Source organism: Oncorhynchus masou, chromosome 32 (genome assembly GCF_036934945.1).
Source record: "Oncorhynchus masou masou isolate Uvic2021 chromosome 32, UVic_Omas_1.1, whole genome shotgun sequence".
Lineage (NCBI taxonomy): Eukaryota > Metazoa > Chordata > Actinopteri > Salmoniformes > Salmonidae > Oncorhynchus > Oncorhynchus masou.
Window position 1 is genome coordinate 85,266,793 of NC_088243.1, and position 23,000 is coordinate 85,289,792.

At 40.8% G+C, this 23,000-nt stretch overlaps 2 protein-coding genes and 1 long non-coding RNA gene across 4 annotated transcripts; 2 read left to right on the forward strand and 1 right to left on the reverse strand.

Annotated features, from left to right (window-relative positions):
- Positions 1-7,747: 7,747 nt before the first annotated feature.
- LOC135526737 (uncharacterized) lies at positions 7,748-10,470 on the reverse strand. The gene is made up of 3 exons (XR_010453347.1): positions 10,381-10,470; positions 8,180-8,445; positions 7,748-8,092 (listed from the first exon to the last, which is right to left on the reverse strand). It is a non-coding gene; the product is annotated as an uncharacterized LOC135526737 (long non-coding RNA).
- Positions 10,287-16,824, forward strand: LOC135526736 (vesicular integral-membrane protein VIP36-like). 2 transcript variants are annotated; one of them, XM_064955356.1, is made up of 8 exons: positions 10,287-10,570; positions 13,033-13,151; positions 13,330-13,447; positions 13,768-13,847; positions 14,601-14,762; positions 15,099-15,213; positions 15,580-15,699; positions 15,884-16,824. In XM_064955356.1, the coding sequence occupies exons 1-8, from the start codon at positions 10,411-10,413 to the stop codon at positions 16,042-16,044; spliced, it is 1,035 nt and encodes a 344-aa protein (XP_064811428.1). In that variant the 5' UTR covers positions 10,287-10,410; the 3' UTR covers positions 16,045-16,824. The 2 variants fall into 2 exon arrangements, with proteins under 2 accessions (XP_064811428.1, XP_064811426.1); XM_064955354.1 differs by lacking the exon at positions 13,768-13,847 and adding an exon at positions 13,634-13,716 and having other exon boundaries at positions 10,296-10,570.
- Positions 16,825-17,135: 311 nt separating this feature from the next.
- Positions 17,136-22,476, forward strand: LOC135526739 (transmembrane emp24 domain-containing protein 9-like). The gene is made up of 5 exons (XM_064955359.1): positions 17,136-17,321; positions 17,873-17,973; positions 18,130-18,255; positions 18,426-18,572; positions 20,837-22,476. Exons 1-5 carry the CDS (start codon positions 17,174-17,176, stop codon positions 20,984-20,986), a joined length of 672 nt encoding a protein of 223 aa, XP_064811431.1. The 5' UTR covers positions 17,136-17,173; the 3' UTR covers positions 20,987-22,476.
- Positions 22,477-23,000: the final 524 nt, after the last annotated feature.

Consider the following 23,000-nt stretch of genomic DNA (forward strand, 5'->3'; position numbering starts at 1 on the left):
CCAGCATGAAAACGGCCCGAAACACACAGCCAGGGCTACTAAGGAGTGGCTCTGTAAGAAGCATCTCAAGGTCCTGGAGTGGCCTAGCCAGTCTCCAGACCTGAACCCAATAGAAAATCTTTGGAGGGAGCTGAAAGTCCGTATTGCCCAGCGACAGCCCCGAAACCTGAAGGATCTGGAGAAGGTCTGTATGGAGGAGTGGGCCAAAATCCCTGCTGCAGTGTGTGCAAACCTGGTCAAGAACTACCGGAAACATATGATCTCTGTAATTGCAAACAAAGGTTTCTGTCCCAAATATTAAGTTCTGCTTTTCTGATGTATCAAATACTTATGTCATGTAATAAAATGCAAATTAATTACTTAAAAATCATACAATGTGATTTTCTGGATTTTTGTTTTAGATTCCGTCTCTCGGTTGAAGTGTACCTATGATAATAAAGATTACAGACCTCTACATGCTTTGTAAGTCGGAAGACCTGCAAAATCGGCAGTGTATCAAATACTTGTTCTCCCCACTGATATATATATATTCATGGTGGAGATTCCTCACCCTGTAATTGTCTTCATTGGGTGGTTGGTGTCTGTGTCCACATGCTTCTGAGGAATTTACTGGGGCTTCTTGAAGACACGCTGGGCAGGATCAGATGAATATATTGTCCTGGGGATTAGATGTATTTAAGAGTTAAACCAACATTGACTACTAACATAAATTTAAACCATTTTGTTGATAATTCTGTGACTGTCCAGTTCATAAAACCAGTGGCCAAGCCTCTGGTGGGACCAGGGTTGGGTAAATTACTTTTTAAATGTAATCCATAACACTTACTAGTTAGGCCTACCTGTCCAAAATTGTAATCAATAGTGTAGTCGTTTTGGATTACCCAAAATTAGTATCGTAATCTCATTACTTTCATGCAGAGCCAGCCTTCAGCTGTCTCGAGACATTTCAAGACGCTTTGTGACATTTGCTGTTTTGAAGACGTGTCTCGAGACAGCCCATGCCATTTTGTGCCATGTCTTGAAGACATGCAATTCTATAGGATGTCTCAAGACACTGTTGTTATTTAGGTCTATACACTGGGCTCCCGAGTGGCGCAGCGGTCTAAGGCACTGCATCTCGGTGCTAGAGGAGTCACTACAGACACCCTGGTTCGATTCCAGGCTGTATCACAACTGGCCGTGATTGGGAGTCCCATAGGGCGGCCCAGCGTTGTCCGGGGTAGGCCGTCATTGTAAATAAGAATTTGTTTTTAACTGACTTGCCTAGTTAAATAAATGTTAAATAAAATAAATTGACAGTACCTGACACATTTTATGCATGTCTATATAATTGAAAAAGAAGAACATATTATTAAGGAAACAAGATAAAAATAAAGAAAATAATGAAAACCACTGAAAGAGAGAATACTCCAGAGAAGGCTGCCTAGAGACTCTCTCTCTGCTTGGACAGCCTCATGTGGAGCCTTCTCAGGGTCAAGGACACCCTTTTACATTTGAATTCAAAACATTATCACAAAAGGCAAACAAAACATAATTAAAATACATGTGGGGATCACTCTGGCCTGCACTCATACCCCTGTTCATAAAGTTTGGAATTTAGGATTGTTTTTACATATTAAATTCACAGAACATTCTTTAGTCAACTGACAGTTGATGCAAGTCAACAAACAGTCTGGCAAACCTGGAGGATTGACAATCAGATTTTTAACTTGAGGTAAGCAAGCAAAGCATTTGAATGTATACTGAAAAAAAAACTAAAAAAAGAAGCAACATTCAACAATTTTACTGCGTTACAGTTCATATAAGGAAATCAGTGAATTGAAATAAATTAATTATACCCTAATCTATGGATTTCACATGACTGGGCAGGGGCGCAGCCATGGGTGGGCCTGGGAGGGCATAGGCCCGCCCACTGGAGAACCTAGTTCAGCCAATCAGAATGAGTTTTTCCCCACAAAAGGGCTTTATTACAGACAGAAACACTCAGTTTCATAAGCTGTACGGGTCGCTGGTCTCAGGTGATCCCACAGGTGAAGAAGAAGGATGTGGAGGTCCTGGGCTGGTGTGGTTACACGTGGTCTGCGGTTGTGAGGCCGGCTGGGGGAAAAAACTACATTGTTAGAGAAATTAAACATTAAGTTACCTGGCAACAGTTCTGGTGGACATTCCTGTAGTCAGCATGCCAAGTGCACACATCCTCAAAACTTGAGACATCTGTGGCGTTGTGTTGTAAGAAATAAGCTTTTTGTGCGTATGGAACATTTCTGGGATCTTTTATTTCAGCTCATGAAACCAAAGCTTTACATGTTGCGTTTGTACTTGTGTTCAGTATATGTTACTCCAGAATAACATTTTGTCAATATTAAGAATTATGTTGTTAACATCTTGTTTTAGCAATGCCACGATTTATATTGAAGACTCTGTTTAGCTAACAACTGTCATTAGCTTAGCTAAATAAACACAACATCTCTAATTCCTGGTTGATACATTGTTTCATTTGCCCATGGAGTCCATGGGAGATCAGAGAGAGAGGAAGGGATCATGTCAAATTTTTCAATGATATCTCAGCCTTATCACCACCTTCAATCTTAAAGGTCATGAACAGTCAAAATAATGTTAAATTAAATTAGATGATATTTGGATGAAACCAGATCAAAGTATGGTGACCAAAGTATGAAATGACTGTTGCTTCTACATTGATAAAGTTTGATCATAAAGTTACTGGTTCCATCTAGAGGTCGACCGATTAAATCGGAATGGCCGATTAATTAGGGCCGATTTCAAGTTTTCATAACAATTCGGTAATGGGCATTTCTGGACACCGATCATGGACGATTACATTGCACTCCATGAGGAGACTGCGTGGCAGGCTGACTACCTGTTATGCGAGTGCAGCAAGGAGCCAAGGTAAGGTGCTAGCTAGCATTAAACTTATCTTATTAAAAAACAATCAATCTTAACATAATCACTAGTTAACTACACATGGTTGATGATATTACTAGTTTATCTAGCTTGTCCTGCATTGCATATAATCGATGCGGTGCCTGTTAATTTATCATTGAATCACAGTCTACTTCATCAAAAGGGTGATTTAACAAGCGCATTCACAAAAAAAAGCACTAACGTTGCACCAATGTGTACCTAACCATAAACATCAATGCCTTTCTTAAAATCAATACACAAGTATGTATTTTTAAACCTGCTTATTTCGTTAATATTGCCTGCTAACAAGAATTTAATTTTAACTAGGGAATTGTGTCACTTCTCTTGCGTTCTTGGCAAGCAGAGTCAGGGTATATGCAGCCTTTTGGACCGCCTGGCTCGTTGCGAACTGTGTGAAGACCATTTCTTCCTAACAAAGACCATAATTAATTTGCCAGAATTGTACATAATTATGACATAACATTGAAGGTTGTGCAATGTAACAGCAATATTTAGACTTAGGGATGCCATCCGTTAGATAAAATACGGAACGGTTCCGTATTTCACTGAAAGAATAAAGGTTTTGTTTTCAAAATGATCGTTTCTGGATTTGACCATATTAATGACCTAAGGCTTGTATTTCTGTGTGTTTCTTATATTATAATTAAGTGTATGATTTGAGAGAGCAGTCTGCCTGAGCGGTGGTAGGCAGCAGCAGGCTCGAAAGCATTCATTCAAACAGCACTTTCCTGCATTTGCCAGCAGCTCTTCACTGTGCTTCAAGCATTGCGCTGTTTATGACTTCAAGCCTATCAACTCCCGATATTAGGCTGGCAATACTAAAGTACCTATTAGAACATCCAATAGTCAAAGGTATATGAAATACAAATGGTAGAGAGACAAATAGTCCTATAATAACTACAACCTAAAACTTCTTAACTGGGAATATTGAAGACTCATGTTAAAAGGAACCACCAGCTTTCATATGTTCTGAGCAAGGAACTTAAACGTTAGCTTTTTTTACATGGCACATATTGCACTTTTACTTTCTTCTCCAACACTTTGTTTTTGCATTATTTTAACCAAATTGAACATGTTTCATTATTTATTTGAGACTAAATTGATTTTGTTGTATTAAATTAAGTTAAAATAAGTGTTAATTCAGTATTGTTGTAATTGTCTTTATTACAAATATATATATTATATATATTTTTTCAATTGGCTGATTAAATCGGTACAGGCTTTTTTTGGTCCTCCAAGAATCGGTATCGGATCGGCTTTGAAAAATCATAATGGTCGACCTCTAGTTCCATCCCCCATGTCAAACACTTGGATTCCTTATTAAGGGGACATCACCTTAACTTCTATTTTAATACACCAATGGCAACATGACATTCTCGTACCTAATTTAAATAAGTACCAACATCGGAGAAGGCGTGTTTGCAAAGGGGCATGGTATATATGGCTCGATAGCGATGCTACTTGTGCTAAAATTTGACTGTAGAGTGTCAGCAAATATAATTGAAAGTTTACACTATTCATCTATGGCAAATATACTTATATGTTTCCCCTTTCATATGTGTCTGGTGTTAGTTACTGGCTAGCTAGGTCTTCATCTGTGTCTGGTGTTAGCTAGGTCTTCGTCCGTGTCTGGTGTTAGCTAGGTCTTCATCCGTGTCTGGTGTTAGCTAGGTCTTGATCTGTGTCTGGTGTTAGCCAGTTACTGGCTAGCGAGGTCTTCATATGTGTCTGGTGTTAGCTAGGTCTTCATCTGTGTCTGTTGTTAGCTAGGTCTTCGTCCGTGTCTGATGTTAGCTAGGTCTTCATCCGTGTCTGGTGTTAGTTACTGGCTAGCTAGGTCTTCATCCGTGTCTGGTGTTAGCTAGGTCTTCGTCCGTGTCTGGTGTTAGCTAGGTCTTCATCTGTGTCTGGTGTTAGCTAGGTCTTCATCTGTGTCTGGTGTTAGCTAGGTCTTCATCTGTGTCTGGTGTTAGCTAGGTCTTCATCTGTGTCTGGTGTTAGCTAGGTCTCCATCTGTGTATGGTGTTAGCTAGGTCTCCATCTGTGTCTGGTGTTAGCTAGGTCTCCATCTGTGTCTGGTGTTAGCTAGGTCTCCATCTGTGTCTGGTGTTAGCTAGGTCTTCATCTGTGTCTGGTGTTAGCCAGTTACCGGCTAGCGAGGTCTTCATATGTGTCTGGTGTTAGCTAGGTCTTCATCTGTGTCTGTTGTTAGCTAGGTCTTCATCTGTGTCTGGTGTTAGCTAGGTCTTCATCTGTGTCTGGTGTTAGCCAGTTACCGGCTAGCGAGGTCTTCATCTGTGTCTGGTGTTAGCTAGGTCTTCATCTGTGTCTGGTGTTAGCTAGGTCTTCATCCGTGTCTGGTGTTAGCTAGGTCTTCATCTGTGTCTGGTGTTAGCTAGGTCTCCATCTGTGTCTGGTGTTAGCTAGGTCTCCATCTGTGTCTGGTGTTAGCTAGGTCTCCATCTGTGTCTGGTGTTAGCTAGGTCTCCATCTGTGTCTGGTGTTAGCTAGGTCTCCATCTGTGTCTGGTGTTAGCTAGGTCTTCATCTGTGTCTGGTGTTAGCCAGTTACCGGCTAGCGAGGTCTTCATATGTGTCTGGTGTTAGCTAGGTCTTCATCTGTGTCTGTTGTTAGCTAGGTCTTCATCTGTGTCTGGTGTTAGCTAGGTCTTCATCTGTGTCTGGTGTTAGCCAGTTACCGGCTAGCGAGGTCTTCATCTGTGTCTGGTGTTAGCTAGGTCTTCATCCGTGTCTGGTGTTAGCTAGGTCTTCATCCGTGTCTGGTGTTAGCTAGGTCTTCATCTGTGTCTGGTGTTAGCTAGGTCTTCATCTGTGTCTGGGGTTAGCTAGGTCTTCATCTGTGTCTGGGGTTAGCTAGGTCTTCATCTGTGTCTGGTGTTAGCTAGGTCTTCATCTGTGTCTGATGTTAGCTAGGTCTTCATCTGTGTCTGGTGTTAGCTAGGTCTTCATCTGTGTCTGATGTTAGCTAGGTCTTCATCCGTGTCTGGTGTTAGCTAGGTCTTCATCTGTGTCTGGGGTTAGCTAGGTCTTCATCTGTGTCTGGTGTTAGCTAGGTCTTCATCTGTGTCTGGTGTTAGCTAGGTCTTCATCTGTGTCTGGTGTTAGTTTACTGGCTAGCTCGGTCTTCATCCAGCATGGAACAAAATGGTGTGGGGGAAGGGGGTTCGTTCAAAACTCTGACCCAGTTGTCATGCCAACACATCAGTCAGTGCTGCTGTGAAACGCATTACAAGAGACATACCAAACGGGAGATGTGTGTGTGTGTGTGTAATATGTATATAATAAAGAGCCTGCCTTTTCAAACTTCCAAGCAGTTAATCATGAGATAAAAAGTACTTCGTCAAATGTATCATTTCTAACCCCCCAAAAAATATTATGGGTGATATTGGAGTCAATCAAAAGGCTATTTTACATGGGAATTATAATGACTGTCCAGGACCTTTAACATGCCTCAAGGCATCAAGTTGATCTATCTCTTGCTTAACAGTTTGGACTGCAATTCAGGGCTATTTTGTTCCATTATTTTAAAATAGAGAATACATCTACGTGTTATGTCAAATAAATCGCTGACATAAATGATAGAGAAATGTCTGGTGAATTTATGGATGACTTTGTCTCATTGATCAGGGATCAACCAACCCTAGATACTGCAGTGTAGATTGAATTGATTTAGATTCATTGAGAGACGTCATGACTATACATGAATCTGACTTTTTTTTTTTTTTCTCACATGTGGTTTGATAGTTATTGTAATGAACGCGGCCTTGTTTCTCTTTAGTCAGGATACGAGGATGGAAGACATCAGCAACTCAAGGTAAGCTGCCAACAGGTGTAGATCTCATCGTGAAAATGCTTACTTACAAGCCCTTAACAAACAATGTAGTCTAAAAAAAAAAAAAAAAAAATAGAGTTAAGAACAAAAAAAATGGCAATAAAATATGCTATATACAGGGGGTGCCGGTGTTGAGTCAATGTGCAGGGAGGGGGGCTGGGAGTGGAGGTAATATGTACATGTAGGTAGAGGTAAAGTGACTATGCATAGATAATAAACAGCGAGAAGCAGATCACTGCGTTGCAAAAAAGAATGCAACACATGCAATGTTTGTTTCTTCCCATAAGAACAGCCCGAGTGCTTAACTGATTAATTCTATTTTCAGACTGGACATAGGACTCCAGCTTTATCTTATCTGGTGTCAAACATTATTAAGCCCTCATTGATGGTAGGCCTTTCTGCTTAAGGTGAGCTCTTTATAATCGAAGTTTTAAAAAAACCATAGCAGGATAGTTATGGTTTTGTTATTGATGTTGCTGAATGATATGATCGCTACACTGAACAAAAATATATTTACTGAGTTACATCTCATATAAGGAAATCAGTCAATTTAAATAGATTAATTAGGCCCTAATCTACAGATTTCATATCACTGGGAATAAAATAAAATATAAAAATTAAAAGGTAGAGACGTGCATCAGAAAACCAGTCAGTACCTGGCGACCTCCATTTGCCTCATGCAGCGTGACACATCTCCTTCGCATAGAGTTGATCAGGCTGTTGATTTTGGACTGTGGAATGTTGTCCCACTCCTCGTCAATGGCTGTGTGAAGTTGCTGGATATTGGCTGGAACTGGAACGCGCTGTTGTACACGTCGATCCAGAGCATCCCGAACATGCTCAATGGGTGACATGTCTGGTGAGTATGCAGGCCATGGAAGAACTCAGATGTTTTCAGCTTCCAGGAATTGTGTACAGAGCCTTGCAACATGGGGCCGTGCATTATCATGCTGAAATATGAGGTGATGCTGGCAGATGAATGGAACGACAATGGGCATCAGGATCTCGTCACGGTATCTGTTTATTCATATTGACAAAAATGAAATTGTGTACATTGTCCGTAGTTTATGCATGCCCATACCACAACCCCACCTTCACCATGGTGAACACTGTTCACAACGTTGACATCAGCAAACCACTCGCCCACACAATGCCATACACACTCGCTATCTGCCAGGTACAGTTGAAACCTGGATTAATCCGTGAAGAGCACACTTCTCCAGCATGCTAGTGGCTATCGAAGGGGAGCATTTGCCCACTGTCGGTTACGACTCCGAACTGCAGTCAGGTCAAGACCCTGGTGAGGATGAAGGGCACACAGATTAGTCTTCCAGAGATGTTTCCCGACAGTTTGTGCAGAAATTCTTCAGTTATGAAAACCCACAGTTTTATCAGTTGTCCGGGTGGCTGGTCTCAGATGATCCCGCAGGTGAAGAAGATGGATGTGGAGGTCCTGGGCTGGCGGGGTTACAGGTGGTGTGCAGTAGTGAGGCCGGTTGGATGCACTCCCAAATTCTATTTAAAAAAAAACATGAAGAGTAGCTGCTGCCTTGGCAGAAACTACTGGGGATCCTTAATAAATGTTGTCAGTCCTGGGGGCCCCCCCGGGTGCAGTGGTAGGACCCCTTCTTTATTGTTTTGATGTTAAATCTGAAGACAAAGTAGAAAAGTAAGTCACTGTGTCTAGAGAGCAAACATACAAAGCTTCAATATAATAGGAATTATACTGAACAAAAATATAAACAAAACATGTAAAGTGTTGGTCCCATGTTTCATGAGCTGAAACTAAAGATCCTAGAAATGTTACATATGCACAAAAAGCTTATACCTCTCAAATGTTGTGCACAAATGTATTTACATCCCTGTTCGTGAGCATTTCTCCTTTGCCAAGATAATCCATCCACCTGACAGGTGTGGCATATCATGAAGCTGATTAAAACAGCATGATCATTATATAGGTGAACCTTGGGCTGGGGGACAATAAAAGGACACTAAAATGTGCAATTGGGATGCTGACTGCAGGAATGGCTGGGCCTGGCTCCTCCGTGACTGGGCCTATGCCCTCCCAGGCCCACCCATGGCTGTGCCCCTGCAGTCATGTGAAATCCATAGATTAGAGTCTCATGAATTTATTTCAATTGACTGATTGTCCTTTTATGAACTGTACCTCTATAAAATTGTTGCATGCTGCATTTATGTTAACCTTTGGCAGAGTTATCAGAAAGAACATAATTGATTTTCATTGCTACGCAGAAGATACGGCAACATAAAGTTATGTGTCACCAGAGGACTTTAGCTCCACGGATAAATTATTAGACCGTATTAGTTATTTAAATACCTGGCTGGTTCACAACTTCCTTCAGCTAAATCAAGACAAGACTGAGGTACTTATTGGAGCCAAAGCACAGAGAGAGAATCTGGCCACACAATCGAATTCACGGGCAATAAAGATAAAACCAGGTTTTTTTAAAACTAGGTGTTATTTTAGATTTTGAACTAAATTTCAAATCACACATTAGGAATGTGACAAAAATGGCTTTTTACCACCTGAGTAATTTTGTCAAGGTGCGGCCTTTTCTCTCTTATGCATGGATGAGTCTCTCTGTATCAGCCTAGTGGTTAGAGCGTTGGGCCGTCATTGAAAATAAGAATTTGTTCTTAACTGACTTGCTTAGTTTAATATATGTTAAATCATTAAAAAAAATACAAGCAGGCTTGACTACTGTAATGCTCTGTCTGGTCTACCCAAGAAAACCAGTGGTCAACTTCAAACCCTACAGAATGCTGCAGCCCGGGTACTGTCCAAGACCAGATGGAGAGGACACATTACATCCGTTTTGAGGTCTCTGCCTGTGAGTTTTAGAATTCATTTTAAGATTAAAGGCAGCCTTTAGTTATTACGCCCCCAGCCTCTGGAAGAGCAGCACTGCTGCTTGTAAGTAAATATTTCACGGTAAGGTCTACACTTGTTGTATTCGGCGAATGTGACAAATAAAGTTTGATTTAATCTGTGGACAAATTGAAAAGAGAGCTTAAAACATATTTTTAGCTTTGCTTTTCCTTAGGGTGCTTTTTAATTGTTCCGTTTGTGTAATTTCGTTTTTTTTATATACTTAATTTTGTTGTGAAGTCAATATTTCAGCTTTATTTTCATAGTTTTTATTTGCGACCTTGTGGGCCGACACAGTAGAAAGTTACGAACTCTTCAAATTAACAAACTGATGTAGTGGCACCATCTAGTGGACAAAAAGAAACGTCAGTCGTGCCATTTGCAAAGTTGTGAACGTTTGCATACTTCGAACGTTCCAACTACAACCAAGCCCCTGATTGGTCGTTTTTGTTGTCTTTAACTATGTGGTCGTCCATGATTGGCTATAGTAATTTTTACCAACTATGAAAACATTATTTACAACTACAAGTTCAAAGCGATAATAAAAGAAAACGCTGTTTGAACTTTGAAAGGTAACAATAAAAATATTACTTTCATATAGACGGTTATTTCAACAACAAAAATAGGACACGGTTAAAGTTCCTGAACTGAAAAGTAACATAGGAACTATTTTAGTGGGAGTTGCTGTGTCCTACCCGGATCAGGAAGATGGTTATCCAGGATCCATGGTGTCTTTCCCAGGCAGCAAAATGAGAGGTGTTGGTACATTTATCAGCAGACCACTGCCTTTCCTATTACTCCACTTTACTCTATTGAAATGCGATATAACAGACGGCAATGTAGAGCACTTAAAGCGGGAGCATTCGCTCATGAAACCGTACCAGGGTAAGTACGCTAACGGCATGTGATAATGATAGCTAACTTTTATATTGTCAATAACGTTAGCTGCAAGGAGCCAGTTAAACCAATTAACTAGATCGTTCGCTAACTAGCCAAATAGTGTGCAACTGCAGCCCGCAATTCGGGGCGTTCCTGCATCCCATTGGTTCCGTCATAACATGCTGACCAGACCGCTCGCGCAAGTTGATTTTGACGCGATCAGGACACGCAGGTTGAAGTATCAAAACGAACTTTGAACCAAACCAAATTAATTTAGGGACAGATCGAAAAGCAGTAAACATATGTCAATTTAGCTAACTAGCTTGATGGAACTAACTAGTTTTCACCACCCTAACCCCACTCTATACAGGGGAAACTCACCACTATACAGGGGAATCTCACCACTCTATACAGGGGAATCTCACCTCTCTATACAGAGGAAACTCACCACCCTAACCCCACCCTATACAGGGGAAACTCACCACCCTATACAGGGGAAACTCACCACCCTAACACCACTCTATACAGGGGAATCTCACCACTCTATACAGGGGAAACTCACCACTCTATACAGGGGAAACTCACCACCCTAACACCACTCTATACAGGGGAATCTCACCACTCTATACAGGGGAATCTCACCACTCTATACAGAGGAAACTCACCACCCTAACCCCACTCTATACAGGGGAAACTCACCACTCTATACAGGGGGAACTAACCACCCTAACCCCACTCTATACAGGGGGAACTCACCACTCTATACAGGGGGAACTCACCACCCTAACCCCACTCTATACAGGGGGAACTCACCACCCTAACCCCACTCTATACAGGGGGAACTCACCACCCTAACCCCACTATACAGGGGAAACTCACCACCCTAACCCCACTCTATACAGGGGAAACTCACCACTCTATACAGGGGGTTATTATTATTCAAATTAAAAGAATGTTATAAAAGTGTATAGTATAAATGACAGTGATTTGTCTTTGAACTTACTGCCTTCTTCTTATCCCTTTCAGCAGCATATTTGTCTTTGGCTTTGTTTGCCTGTGCCCTGGTGGCATTCATACAACGTTGGGCCCACGTCTTGAAACGGTTACTCTCCCTACTGAGTTTTTTTCCCCCTGCCAAAGCCTTTGCATCTATTGCAGGTCAAAAATATGATATTTTACTATTAGGACGGGATAGCATATATTACTTTTAGGACGGGATAGCATATATTACCTTTAGGACGGGATAGCATATATTACCTTTAGAATATTATAAATTACTATTACGATGAGATATCATATATTACTATTAGGATATTATATATTGCTATTAGGATATTATATATTACTATTAGGATATTATATATTTCTATTAGGATGAGATATCATATACTATTAGGATATCATATATTACTATTAGGATATTATATATTACTATTAGGATATTATATATTACTATTACGATGAGATATCATATATTACTATTAGGATATCATATATTACTATTAGGATATTATATATTGCTATTAGGATATTATATATTACTATTAGGATATTATATATTTCTATTAGGATGAGATATCATATATTACTATTAGGATATCATATATTACTATTAGGATATCATATATTACTATTAGGATATCATATGGGGCGGCAGGGTAGCCTAGTGGTTCGAGCATTGGTCTAGTAACCGGAAGGTTGCAAGATGGAATCCCCGAGCTGACAAGGTAAAAATCTGTCGTTCTGCCCCTGAACAAGGCAGTTAACCCACCGTTCCTAGTCCGTCATTGAAAATAAGAATTTGTTCTTAACTGACTTGCCGAGTTAAATAAAGATAAAATAAAATAAATGATAAGGTCCTTGGACCTTGAGGAGTAACGGTAGGCTCCTCCTTAACAGTACATCTTGGGCTAGGCTTGGGGTAGCCAACTCCACTCAACTCTGTTTAGTCTGCTTGGCTAATTAATAACTCTTAATTCTATTGCATTACATTGAGCCATTGACCATTACATTGAGCCATTGACCATTACATTGAGCCATTGACCATTACATTGAGCCATTGACCATTACATTGAGCCAAATGACCATTACATTGAGCCAAATGACAATTCCACTTGTGAGGGGAATGGTCTTTTGCTAAACTCTGCACAGTAATTTTGTATTTGAAAGATTCTTTCTTGTTTATATGAAAGTTAAGTTTCAAAGGTTTCCAAAACTATATTGCTAGTGAGGATTAATAATGTTTCTAAATGTTAAAACAGAGCGTCGGGTTGTAGTTCACATGGAGCCAGCTGTCCTCCATACCATCAACTGAGAACCCAAGAATGGGACCGGCTGTGGGCCCCCTTGGGTTCTTGAGAGCTGGGCAAGGGGTGGCAATGAGTAATTGATGAACAACGTAATTCTTCACATTCTTCTCCCATGCGTCCCTAACATCCTGCTTTACTCTAAATCAAAATGTTGTACAGGTGTTGGAAGCAGCCCATCCAGTCAGTGGGACTTCTGGGGGAGCACACTAGTCACCAGCTCCTATGTTCGCCTGACACCTGATGAGAGAAGTAAACAGGGATCCATATGGAACACAGTGGTGAGTAAGGAACTTGCTTCTATGAAATGTATTCTGTTAGGCATTACAGCCCGAAAATACAGTCCACTCTCAAATCCATAATAGCTTGATTGGAGAATATCTACATTTTAAACTGAATAGATAGGTCCAATTCATGGTTGAATTGATGATCCAATGTCATTGTGTTTTCTCTGTGCAGCCTGTTCATCTGAAAGACTGGGAGATGCACGTGCAGTACAAGATCCACGGGTCGGGGAAGAAAAATCTCCATGGAGACGGCATCGCCATCTGGTACACGAAGGAGAGACTTCATCCAGGTAATACATCATCTTGCCAAAATAGAATCTTTGTCATCAATCACTTCCTCATTCCAGTACAACGCTTTGGCAATCAAATCAGTAGACCAGTCTATGTGATGTGGTAGCACTGGGTTGCATTTGCCGTAAGCACTTCATGTCTCAGTCATGTGCTCATCATATCTCGCCTCTTTGCCTTCCATTCAGGCCCAGTCTTTGGAAACCAAGATCATTTTGTTGGCCTGGCTTTATTTGTGGATACCTTCCGCAATGATCTCCATGGGATGGATGTAAGTGCAGCGATTTGGCTGGTTGACTTGACGTGATTCTTCCCTTTGCAGGGTCTGTGTTTGGCAGCAATGCTAAGTTCCACGGCCTCGCCCTTTTTATAGACGCGTACCATAACGATGAGGCGGCTGACGTGAGTTGATGCAGCTACATTCATCATTATTCTCCTGCGTTTCATGTCAATGTGATGGAAGGATTTTAATGTGATGCATTTTCTTTTTGAGTTTCTTTATTATTTTTTCGTATGAAGCTTTTTAGTTTCTTTCTGAGAAGGACCTTTTTGTAGCATCATCAACATCCCCTTTAATATGCTGCATTCGGCTTATTAAACATTTTGAAATACATGTACAAATATTTTTGCATCTGTAACCGGCGACGGGGCGACGCACAATTGGCCTAGCGTCGTCCGGGTTAGGGAGGGCTTGGTCGGTAGGGATGTCCTTGTCTCATCGCGCACCAGCGACACCTGTGGCGGGCCGGGCGCAGTGCACGCTAACCAAGGTTGCCAGGTGCACGGTGTTTCCTCCGACACATTGGTGCGGCTGGCTTCCGGGTTGGATGCGTGCTGTGTTAAGAAGCAGTGCGGCTTGGTTGGGTTGTGTATCGGAGGACGCCTGACTTTCAACCTTCGTCTCTCCCGAGCCCGTACGGGAGTTGTAGCGATGAGACAAGATAGTAGCTACTAAAAACAATTGGATACCATGAAATTGGAGAGAAAAAGGGGTCAAATTTAAAAAAATATATATATATTTTTGCATCACAGCGTAAGATGGATTGATTGGTAACTGAGTCAGGACTAGGATCAAATAATTGATTCACAATGTCTTATCTTTATTGAATATTTTTTGTTGTTTTCTGTTGTTACATCCCTTGTGCTTTACACTAGCGTTCATTCCCCTACATCTCTGCCATGGTGAATAATGGTTCTCTGCCCTATGACCATGGGAATGATGGACGTACCTCTGAACTGGGAGGCTGCTCTTCTGAGATCAGGAACAAAGACCATGACACCTACCTCGCCATTCGCTACTCCAAGGGCAGACTCACGGTAGGAATCCCCTTTTAAGTGATATAAATTACTATAGTCTAAACGTCTTGGACTGGTATCTTAAACACAGATGAGGCTTAACCCAGTCCTGTATTAAACGGCATGCTTAATAGAGATGCTCCTTGGAGCATGCTTTTTGGTCCAGGACTACGCTTCATCTTTGTCTGGGAACCTGGCCTCTTGAGATAGATAGATAGATATAGATAGATAGATATATATATCTAATTTCATATTTTTTCTTCTTTTATGTTATAGAGTGTAAGTTATGTAATTGACATGATACATTTCTATTCAAATAATGGCAATTGCTGAATTGTGCCATTCTGATCTCTACAGGTGATGATTGACATTGATGATAAGAATGAATGGAAAGAGTGCATTGACATCGGGGGTGTCCGCCTCCCCACAGGGTACTACTTTGGGGCTTCTGCTGCTACAGGAGATCTCTCTGGTAGGTTGGGTCAGGTTGTGGAGATTGATTATTGCTACAGTGGATCTCTGGTAGGTTGGGTCAGGTTGTGGAGACTGATTATTGCTACAGTGGATCTCTGGTAGGTTGGGTCAGGGTCGATTAAATAGAGACTGATTCTTTCAAGATGTAGATCACATTTATTTTTAGGTCTCGAACACAAATTTAAAAACTGCACGCTGAGAAAGATGATGCCTGACCTTGATTAAATTCTTATTTAAAAAAACAACCTTGCTGTGCAGAAGAGTACACACAGATTGAACCAATTATTTGTTTGTCATTTCACAGTCTGGCGTTGTACATTTGAAGTCTATGGTGATTCATGCTAACACAACTCTCATGTTGCAGATAACCATGACATCATCTCTATGAAGATGTATCAACTGATGGTGGAACACGCACCTGATGAGGACAGTCTGGACTGGACCAAGATTGAGCCAAGCGTCAGCCTGCTGAAGTCCCCCAAAGGTAGGTAGATTTTATTTGATAAAGAAAACCCATTTCTGTTCTAACCAAATAGACAAAGATGGTATTCCATTTGACCACCGTTAAGTATTTGTCATCTTACTATAAATCATCTATGGTAGGTGAGTAGACTTGTTAGATTAAGAGTTAACCATGATCATTCTTCTTTAATTCTTCTCTTTCAAAGACAACATTGATGATCCTACTGGTAACTTCCGAAGCACACCTCTTACTGGCTGGAAGGTCTTCCTGCTTCTGCTATGTGCTCTACTGGGAATTGTAGTTTGTGGTGTTGTAGGGGCTGTAGTCTTTCAGAAGCGCCAGGAAAGAAACAGGAGGTTTTACTGAGAGGAAAAACATATTTCTGTATGTGAGAAGTATTTGTAAAATGAACTGTAGTGAAAAATACAGATTCAGAAACACATCCAAAGTGATTTTTTTTTAAAGATTGTACAAATGTTTATATCTGCTGAAGCACCGCAATGATTACAAGTCACTTATGGTATCGTCCAATTTTTGTGAAATAACCATGACTAATGGTTACTACCACGTATATGAGTGACCTTTTGATGGAGGCAGTTTGTTATTGTTTTTATTCACACCCTTTTCCCTGTTATTTTTGTTTTCACAGTACAGGGGATACTTGTGAATTTGGATCAACCTGTAAAAACACTGATTGGTTAATTAACTTTCAAATGAGATTTACTTTCACAACAAGTTGATTTATTTTCACCTCATATTTTTATACCATTGGATTCTGAGTGATTGGACTGATTTTAAATATGTTTAGGATTTCATTTAGTTTTTTACATTGCTCTAACTGCTCTTGACTTTGAATTCAATATGGGTGTTGGTAAGGATTTTGGCACATTTATATTCGGTAAGGCCTACCTTGGGGGCTTTACAAATCTCTCATGTGAGATTGCATCACATTTGACATTAGATCCATTGGAATTGTGTTTTTAATGATTCTGCATAAAGTGTTTCTTTCCTTTTGAGGTGGCTGCTTAAACACAGATTATTTGAGTAGAAATGTCCCTTTGCCGTGATTGAATCATTCAAACTGAACAAGGCCGTGTTGCGTTATCCTGTAAGACTCAATAAAACTGGTCTCCCCAAATGATTAAACTCAGTGTCTTCTAATGTGTAGTCCTAAAGCTTTCGTATCATTTTGTGTGACACAGTACACGTTAGCCCTGCACTTTTTCTAGTGAAGCTCTACTACTGATTAAACTAATTGATGTCCAAATTGAAGACCATAGTCAGTTAATTCTTTTCATTCGCATTGTTAGTGTCGGATTTAAAAAATAATAATAATATATGCATAATCATGAAACCGGAAGAACATTACTTGGAACTACCATAACCACAAGTCTAACTCGAGTGTTGATTGGACGATGATAAGCGATAGGTTACGTGGCATTGGTGTCCGCGCAGACTCAGATCACAACATCCTTCGTCTTTCATCGCCTGGAAGATGGTGGCAGTCAAAATGCAGTCTTGTGTGTTGTTAGTTTTGTTTTTGAACGTTTATTACACCTTTGTCTCCTCGCTGTACTTTCACATCGGGGAGACTGAGAAGAAATGCTTCATAGAGGAAATTCCGGATGAAACCATGATCATCGGTCAGTAACGTTATCTTGGGATTGCTATGCTATTTAGCCTCGGGAAGTCAGCTAACGTTAACCAGCAATCTAGTTAGTTAGCTAGAAAGCTAGCCAGCCAACATTAAATGTGTCTGTAAACTTTTCAGTTGACTTGTTGACAGACTTGGCTAACTAGCTTATCAAATTCATGAGCATGTTAGCTAACTAAGTTAACCAGCTAGCTAACGTTAGCTATACAATTTTATTAGTGGCGTACACATTTGCAGATGTTATCGCAGGTGTGAAATGCTCATGTTTCTAGCTCCAACAGTGCAGTTATATCTAACAAAAACTTGTCATATTGATGTCCTCAACTAGCTACAACTATCATGATGTGGATACTTTTAATAAATATAAACCATGTCTAGTGTAACTACATGTTACTTTCGTACCTTCCATATTGTAGGTCCTGAAACGACCCCTGACCCTATCAGTTTACCCTCTAGCTAGGCACTTGTAAGGATAAGACCGGTAGAAGCAGTCATTGGCTGGCATGTGTAAACCATTACATTTTTGTCTCTTTTTTTAAGGAAACTATCGTACACAATTGTACGACAAACAGAAAGAAGAGTACCTTCCTGCCACACAGGGCCTGGGGATGTTTGTTGAGGTGAAAGACCCTGATGAGAAGGTAGGATGCTACACTCTGCAACCAGTATCATTCACATCATATGGTATTCTCTGAGAGAAGCCTGTGAGAATAATTAAAAACCAAGCTACATTGAATTGAATAGTAATTATACTGAAAAAGTGTTGCTTCCTGTGTGTTTTCTTATCTGGACTCTAGGTGATCCTGTCGCGTCAATACGGCTCGGAGGGAAGATTCACCTTCACTTCTCACACCCCAGGAGAACATCAGATATGCCTTCACTCCAACTCTTCCAAGTTTGCCCTCTTCGCTGGAGGAATGCTTGTAAGTACATTAGTGTGACAAATGTGGGGGGGAAAGGCTATTGCACTCACAATGTGGGTCAATAAGAAAAGCTGATGGCAGGATACAATATGGGATGGGGGCGGGGGGGTGTAAGTGTTTTGAAAATACCCATGTTTATGCTCCTCTGAATTGCTGTGAACCACCCTCAGAGAGTTCACCTGGACATCCAAGTGGGAGAGCACACCAATAACTATGCAGAGATTGCAGCCAAAGACAAGCTGACAGAGCTGCAGCTGAGAGTGAGACAGCTGGTGGAGCAAGTGGACCAGATCCAGAAGGAGCAGAACTATCAGAGGGTGAGTACATTTTTAAATGTTTTTTTAAATTGAACCTTTATTTAACTAGTCAGTTAAGAACAAATTATTCTTTACCACGGCAGCCTACTCCAGCCTAACCCAAATCAAATTTTATTTGTCACATACACATGGTTAGCAGATATTAATGCAAGTGTAGCGAAATGCTTGTGCTTCTAGTTCTGACAATGCAGTAATAACCAACAAGTAATCTAACCTAACAATTCCACAACTACTACCTTATACACACAAGTGTAAAGGGATAAAGAATATGTACATAAAGATATATGAATGAGTAATGGTACAGAGCGGCATAGGCAATGGTATGGAGTACAGTATATACATATGAGATGAGTAATGTAGGGTATGTAAACATTATATTAAGTGGCATTGTTTAAAGTGGCTAGTGATACATTTTTTACACCAATTTCCATCAATTTCCATTATTGAAGTGGCTGGAGTTGAGTCATAATGTTGGCAGCAGCCACTCAATGTTAGTGGTGGCTGTTTAACAGCCTGATGGCCTTGAGATAGAAGCTGTTTTTCAGTCTCTCAGTCCCTGCTTTGATGCACATGTACTGACCTCGCCTTCTGGATGATAGCGGGGTGAACAGGCAGTAGCTCGGGTGGTTGTTGTCCTTGATGATCTTTATTGCCTTCCTGTGACATCAGGTGGTGTAGGTGTCCTGGAGGGCAGGTAGTTTACCCCCGGTGATGCGTTGTGCAGACCTCACTACCCTCTGGAGAGCCTTATGGTTGTGGGCGGAGCAGTTGCTGTACCAGGCGGTGATACAGCCCGACAGGATGCTCTCGATTGTGCATCTGTAGAAGTTTGTGAGTGCTTTTGGTGACAAGCTGAATTTCTTCAGCCTCCTGAGGTTGAAGAGGCGCTGCTGCGCCTTCTTCTCCACGCTGTCTGTGTGGGTGGACCAATTCAGTTTGTCCGTGATGTGTACACAGAGGAACATAAAACTTACTACCTTCTCCACTACTGTCCCGTCGATGTGGATGGGGGGATGCTCCCTCTGCTGTTTCCTGACGTCCACAATCATCTCCTTTGTTTTGTTGATGTTGAGTGTGAGGTTATTTTCCTGACACCACACTCCGAGGGCCCTCACCTCCTCCATGTAGGCTGTCTCGTTGTTGTTGGTAATCAAGCCTACCACTGTAGTGTCGTCCGCAAATTTGATGATTGAGTTGGAAGTGTGCATGGCCAACCAGTTGTGGGTGAACAGGGAGTACTAGAGAGGGCTCAGAACGCACCCTTGTGTGGCCCCAGTGTTGAGGATCAGCGGGGTGGAGATGTTGTTACCTACCCTCACCACCTGGGGGCAGTCTGTCAGGAAGTCAAGTACCCAGTTGCACAGGGCATGGTCGAGACCCAAGGTCTCGAGTTTGATGACGAGTTTGGAGGGTACTATGGTATTAAATGCTGAACTGTAGTCGATGAACAGCATTCTCACATAGGTATTCCTCTTGTCCAGATTGGTTTGTGCAGTGTGGTTGCGATTGCGTGGTCTGTGGACCTATTGGGGCGGTAAGCAAATTGGAGTCGGTCTAGAGTGTCAGGTAGGGTGGAGGTGATATGGTCCTTGACTAGTCTCTCAAAGCACTTCATGATGACGGAAGTGAGTGCTCGTCGTTTAGCTCAGTTACCTTAGCTTTCTTGGGAACAGGAACAATGGTGGCCCTCATGAAGCATGTGGGAACAGCAGACTGGGATAAGGATTGATTGAATATGTCCGTAATATGACGCTGTGCCAATTGTGCCCCGCTCTATGGGACTTCCGATGACGGCTGGTTGTGATACAGCCCGGGATCTAACCAGGGTCTGTAGGTAAGCCTCTAGCACTGCTTAGACCGCTGTGTCACTTGGGAGCCCAATTCTAACTCAAGTCTACATCAGCTGTCCTCTTGAGTAAAGCCCTGGACACACTGGTAGTGTTTGCTTGCCATGAGTCCTTGGCACCTCTGAAAAGAGAGCTGGCTGTAATTTACAAACCGATTCTACATGTAGAAAAATACTAAAATAATGCCAGTCAGACGTCTACCGACAGGTGGTCGGTAAAACACAATGAGCGGAATGAACGCGAAACAAACCATTTGGTGCAATGTTTTCTCCTTAAAATACCAGTCTTTTCAAGGCAGTTTGATTTAAGACATTTACTGAATTCCATATTTACCTCCATATTTACCTCGAGTTCAGATATTGATTCCCTTGGCTTGTGTGCTACTATTTGTATTTATAATTGCTATGTCTTTTTCAGTACCGTGAGGAGCGCTTCAGGCAGACCAGTGAGAGCACAAACCAGAGGGTTCTGTGGTGGTCCATCGTTCAGACATTGATCCTGGTGGCCATTGGCTTCTGGCAGATGAGACATCTCAAGAGTTTCTTCGAAGCCAAGAAATTAGTGTAGGCCTGCACTCTCATTTTGTTGTTTACCTGAGTCCGGGTTGGGGATCAAATCAGTAAATTCAGGAAGTGAACTTTAACTCTATTCAATTGAAAATTCTCCCATTGTTTTCTATGAGGCATTTTTCATTAATCAATTCTGGTTTTAAATTCACTTCCTGAATTGATAAGTGAAATGAACCCAACTCTGGTCTGAATGCAGTACTCAAACATCAGTCAGAATGTGTGTTTGCTCCCAGAAGTATATGTGCAGACTGGTGAAGTTACCATCCTATCAGTGAAAACCACCCAATTACTTTGCATTTTGATAGGGTTCTGCTTTTGGATTTTTAAGACCCTTTTATGACCTTGATATTCCCTGTTTCTATAAGGTATCAGTCTGCAATTAGTTTTATTTATGATCCTCTACATAATGTTTTATTTTAGGCTGGGAAAAAAGTTTTTTTTTTTTTTTACTATTGATGATATCAAACATTGTTCTTCGGAAAGTTAAAACCACTTGTATTTTTTGTTCAACACATGCTGCCCCCCCCCCCCCCCCATAATATATTTCTGTTTGTGACAGTCAGTCATATTATAGGCTGCATCTTCTCTCTCAAAATAACAGGTGTGTTTCCAAACGAATTAGACGATGTTCTCACTCTACCTGCATTGTAATGGGGTTTTTGTTACTAGCTGAGAGCACCTGTTTTAGTTTAGAGCTGTACAACAGATTGTGACTTGATTTATGAAATGTATTTTTGGTCATGTGTGCATACTGGTCTTTGTATCTGGATGTTTTTATTTACATTCAAATTAATTTACGTTTCAACCCCTGATGTATTTAGTGTCAGTCATTGTCTGTGTGTTTAGAAACAGAAAGACATCCAGCATTTTTTTTTTTTTTATGGAGATCTTGAAAATTTGGAACCTTCTCCTGTCTTGTTAGCCAGTATCTGTATTCACAAAGCACCCTGGAGTAGGCTTGCTGATCTAGTATCTGTTACCCCTTGCTATTCATTTTGATTTAAAAGTCAAACGCTGATTCTAGCTCAGCACTTCTATTCTGAGACGCTTTCTGAATACGGGCTCTGTCTGTGTTTTATTTAATGGTCCATTTTATAAAGCTCGAAAGTGAGACAAGAAACATGACATTTTAGTTAAAGGGTGGTGGTAGTGTCTGTTAATATGGTAGTTCTATGGAAGAAGAAAAAGTAATGTGAAATACTAGCTATGCATTTGCTTAATTAAGTGAGCAGTTCACAGTTTCTCCCTAACTTGCTGAATACACTGCCAAATATGTTCACTTATCACAATCCATTGACTTGATGATGGTTAAGTAAATATTGATTTAAAGAGATTTGCTTGTTTTTTTTCCATCTATACTGCATATCTAAGTGAACCAGGAGAGATGGTGTTTTTGGCTTCTGTTTTGTCCATTTCCTTTCTCCAAATTCTCAAGTAGAGTTTTGAAGACACTGATTTAATTCAATAAAGAACTGCTGTCCAGTTTAACAGTTTGCTCCGGGTCTCATCATATACAAGGAGTTGTTTCGTGGGTAAACATCAATTGTACACTTAAAGTATTTAGCCAGAAAGCAGTCTTTGCTTCTTGTCTATCATAAAACAAGAACTATACTGGATAATTTTTGCAAAAAATGTTTTGTTCAGTTAATCTGTTTTTTGTTTATCCTTAATGTTCCTAAAATGATTCCTAATTGTGTTAGTTCATCATTGGTGTTTTTGTTGCCTTTTGTTATGGTTAGATGTCAAGAGGTTGAGTATGAAATTAATTTAATTGATTTTAATGGTTTATTTTGGGTGGGGATATTTCAGATTCTGTCAATTTGAAAACTTGTCTAAATTGCACTCAAATATAAAGTTTTGTGACCTTTGGCTAGCGAGATTGAATTACTATTTCCCTAGACACTTTGCCTAACAAAAATAGATTAGACGATGGTCCATCCATAGTGAATGCGTTCTATAGTTCCCCAAATGCATAGGAATGTTTCGTCTTGATCATGTTTCTCCCGGAGCAA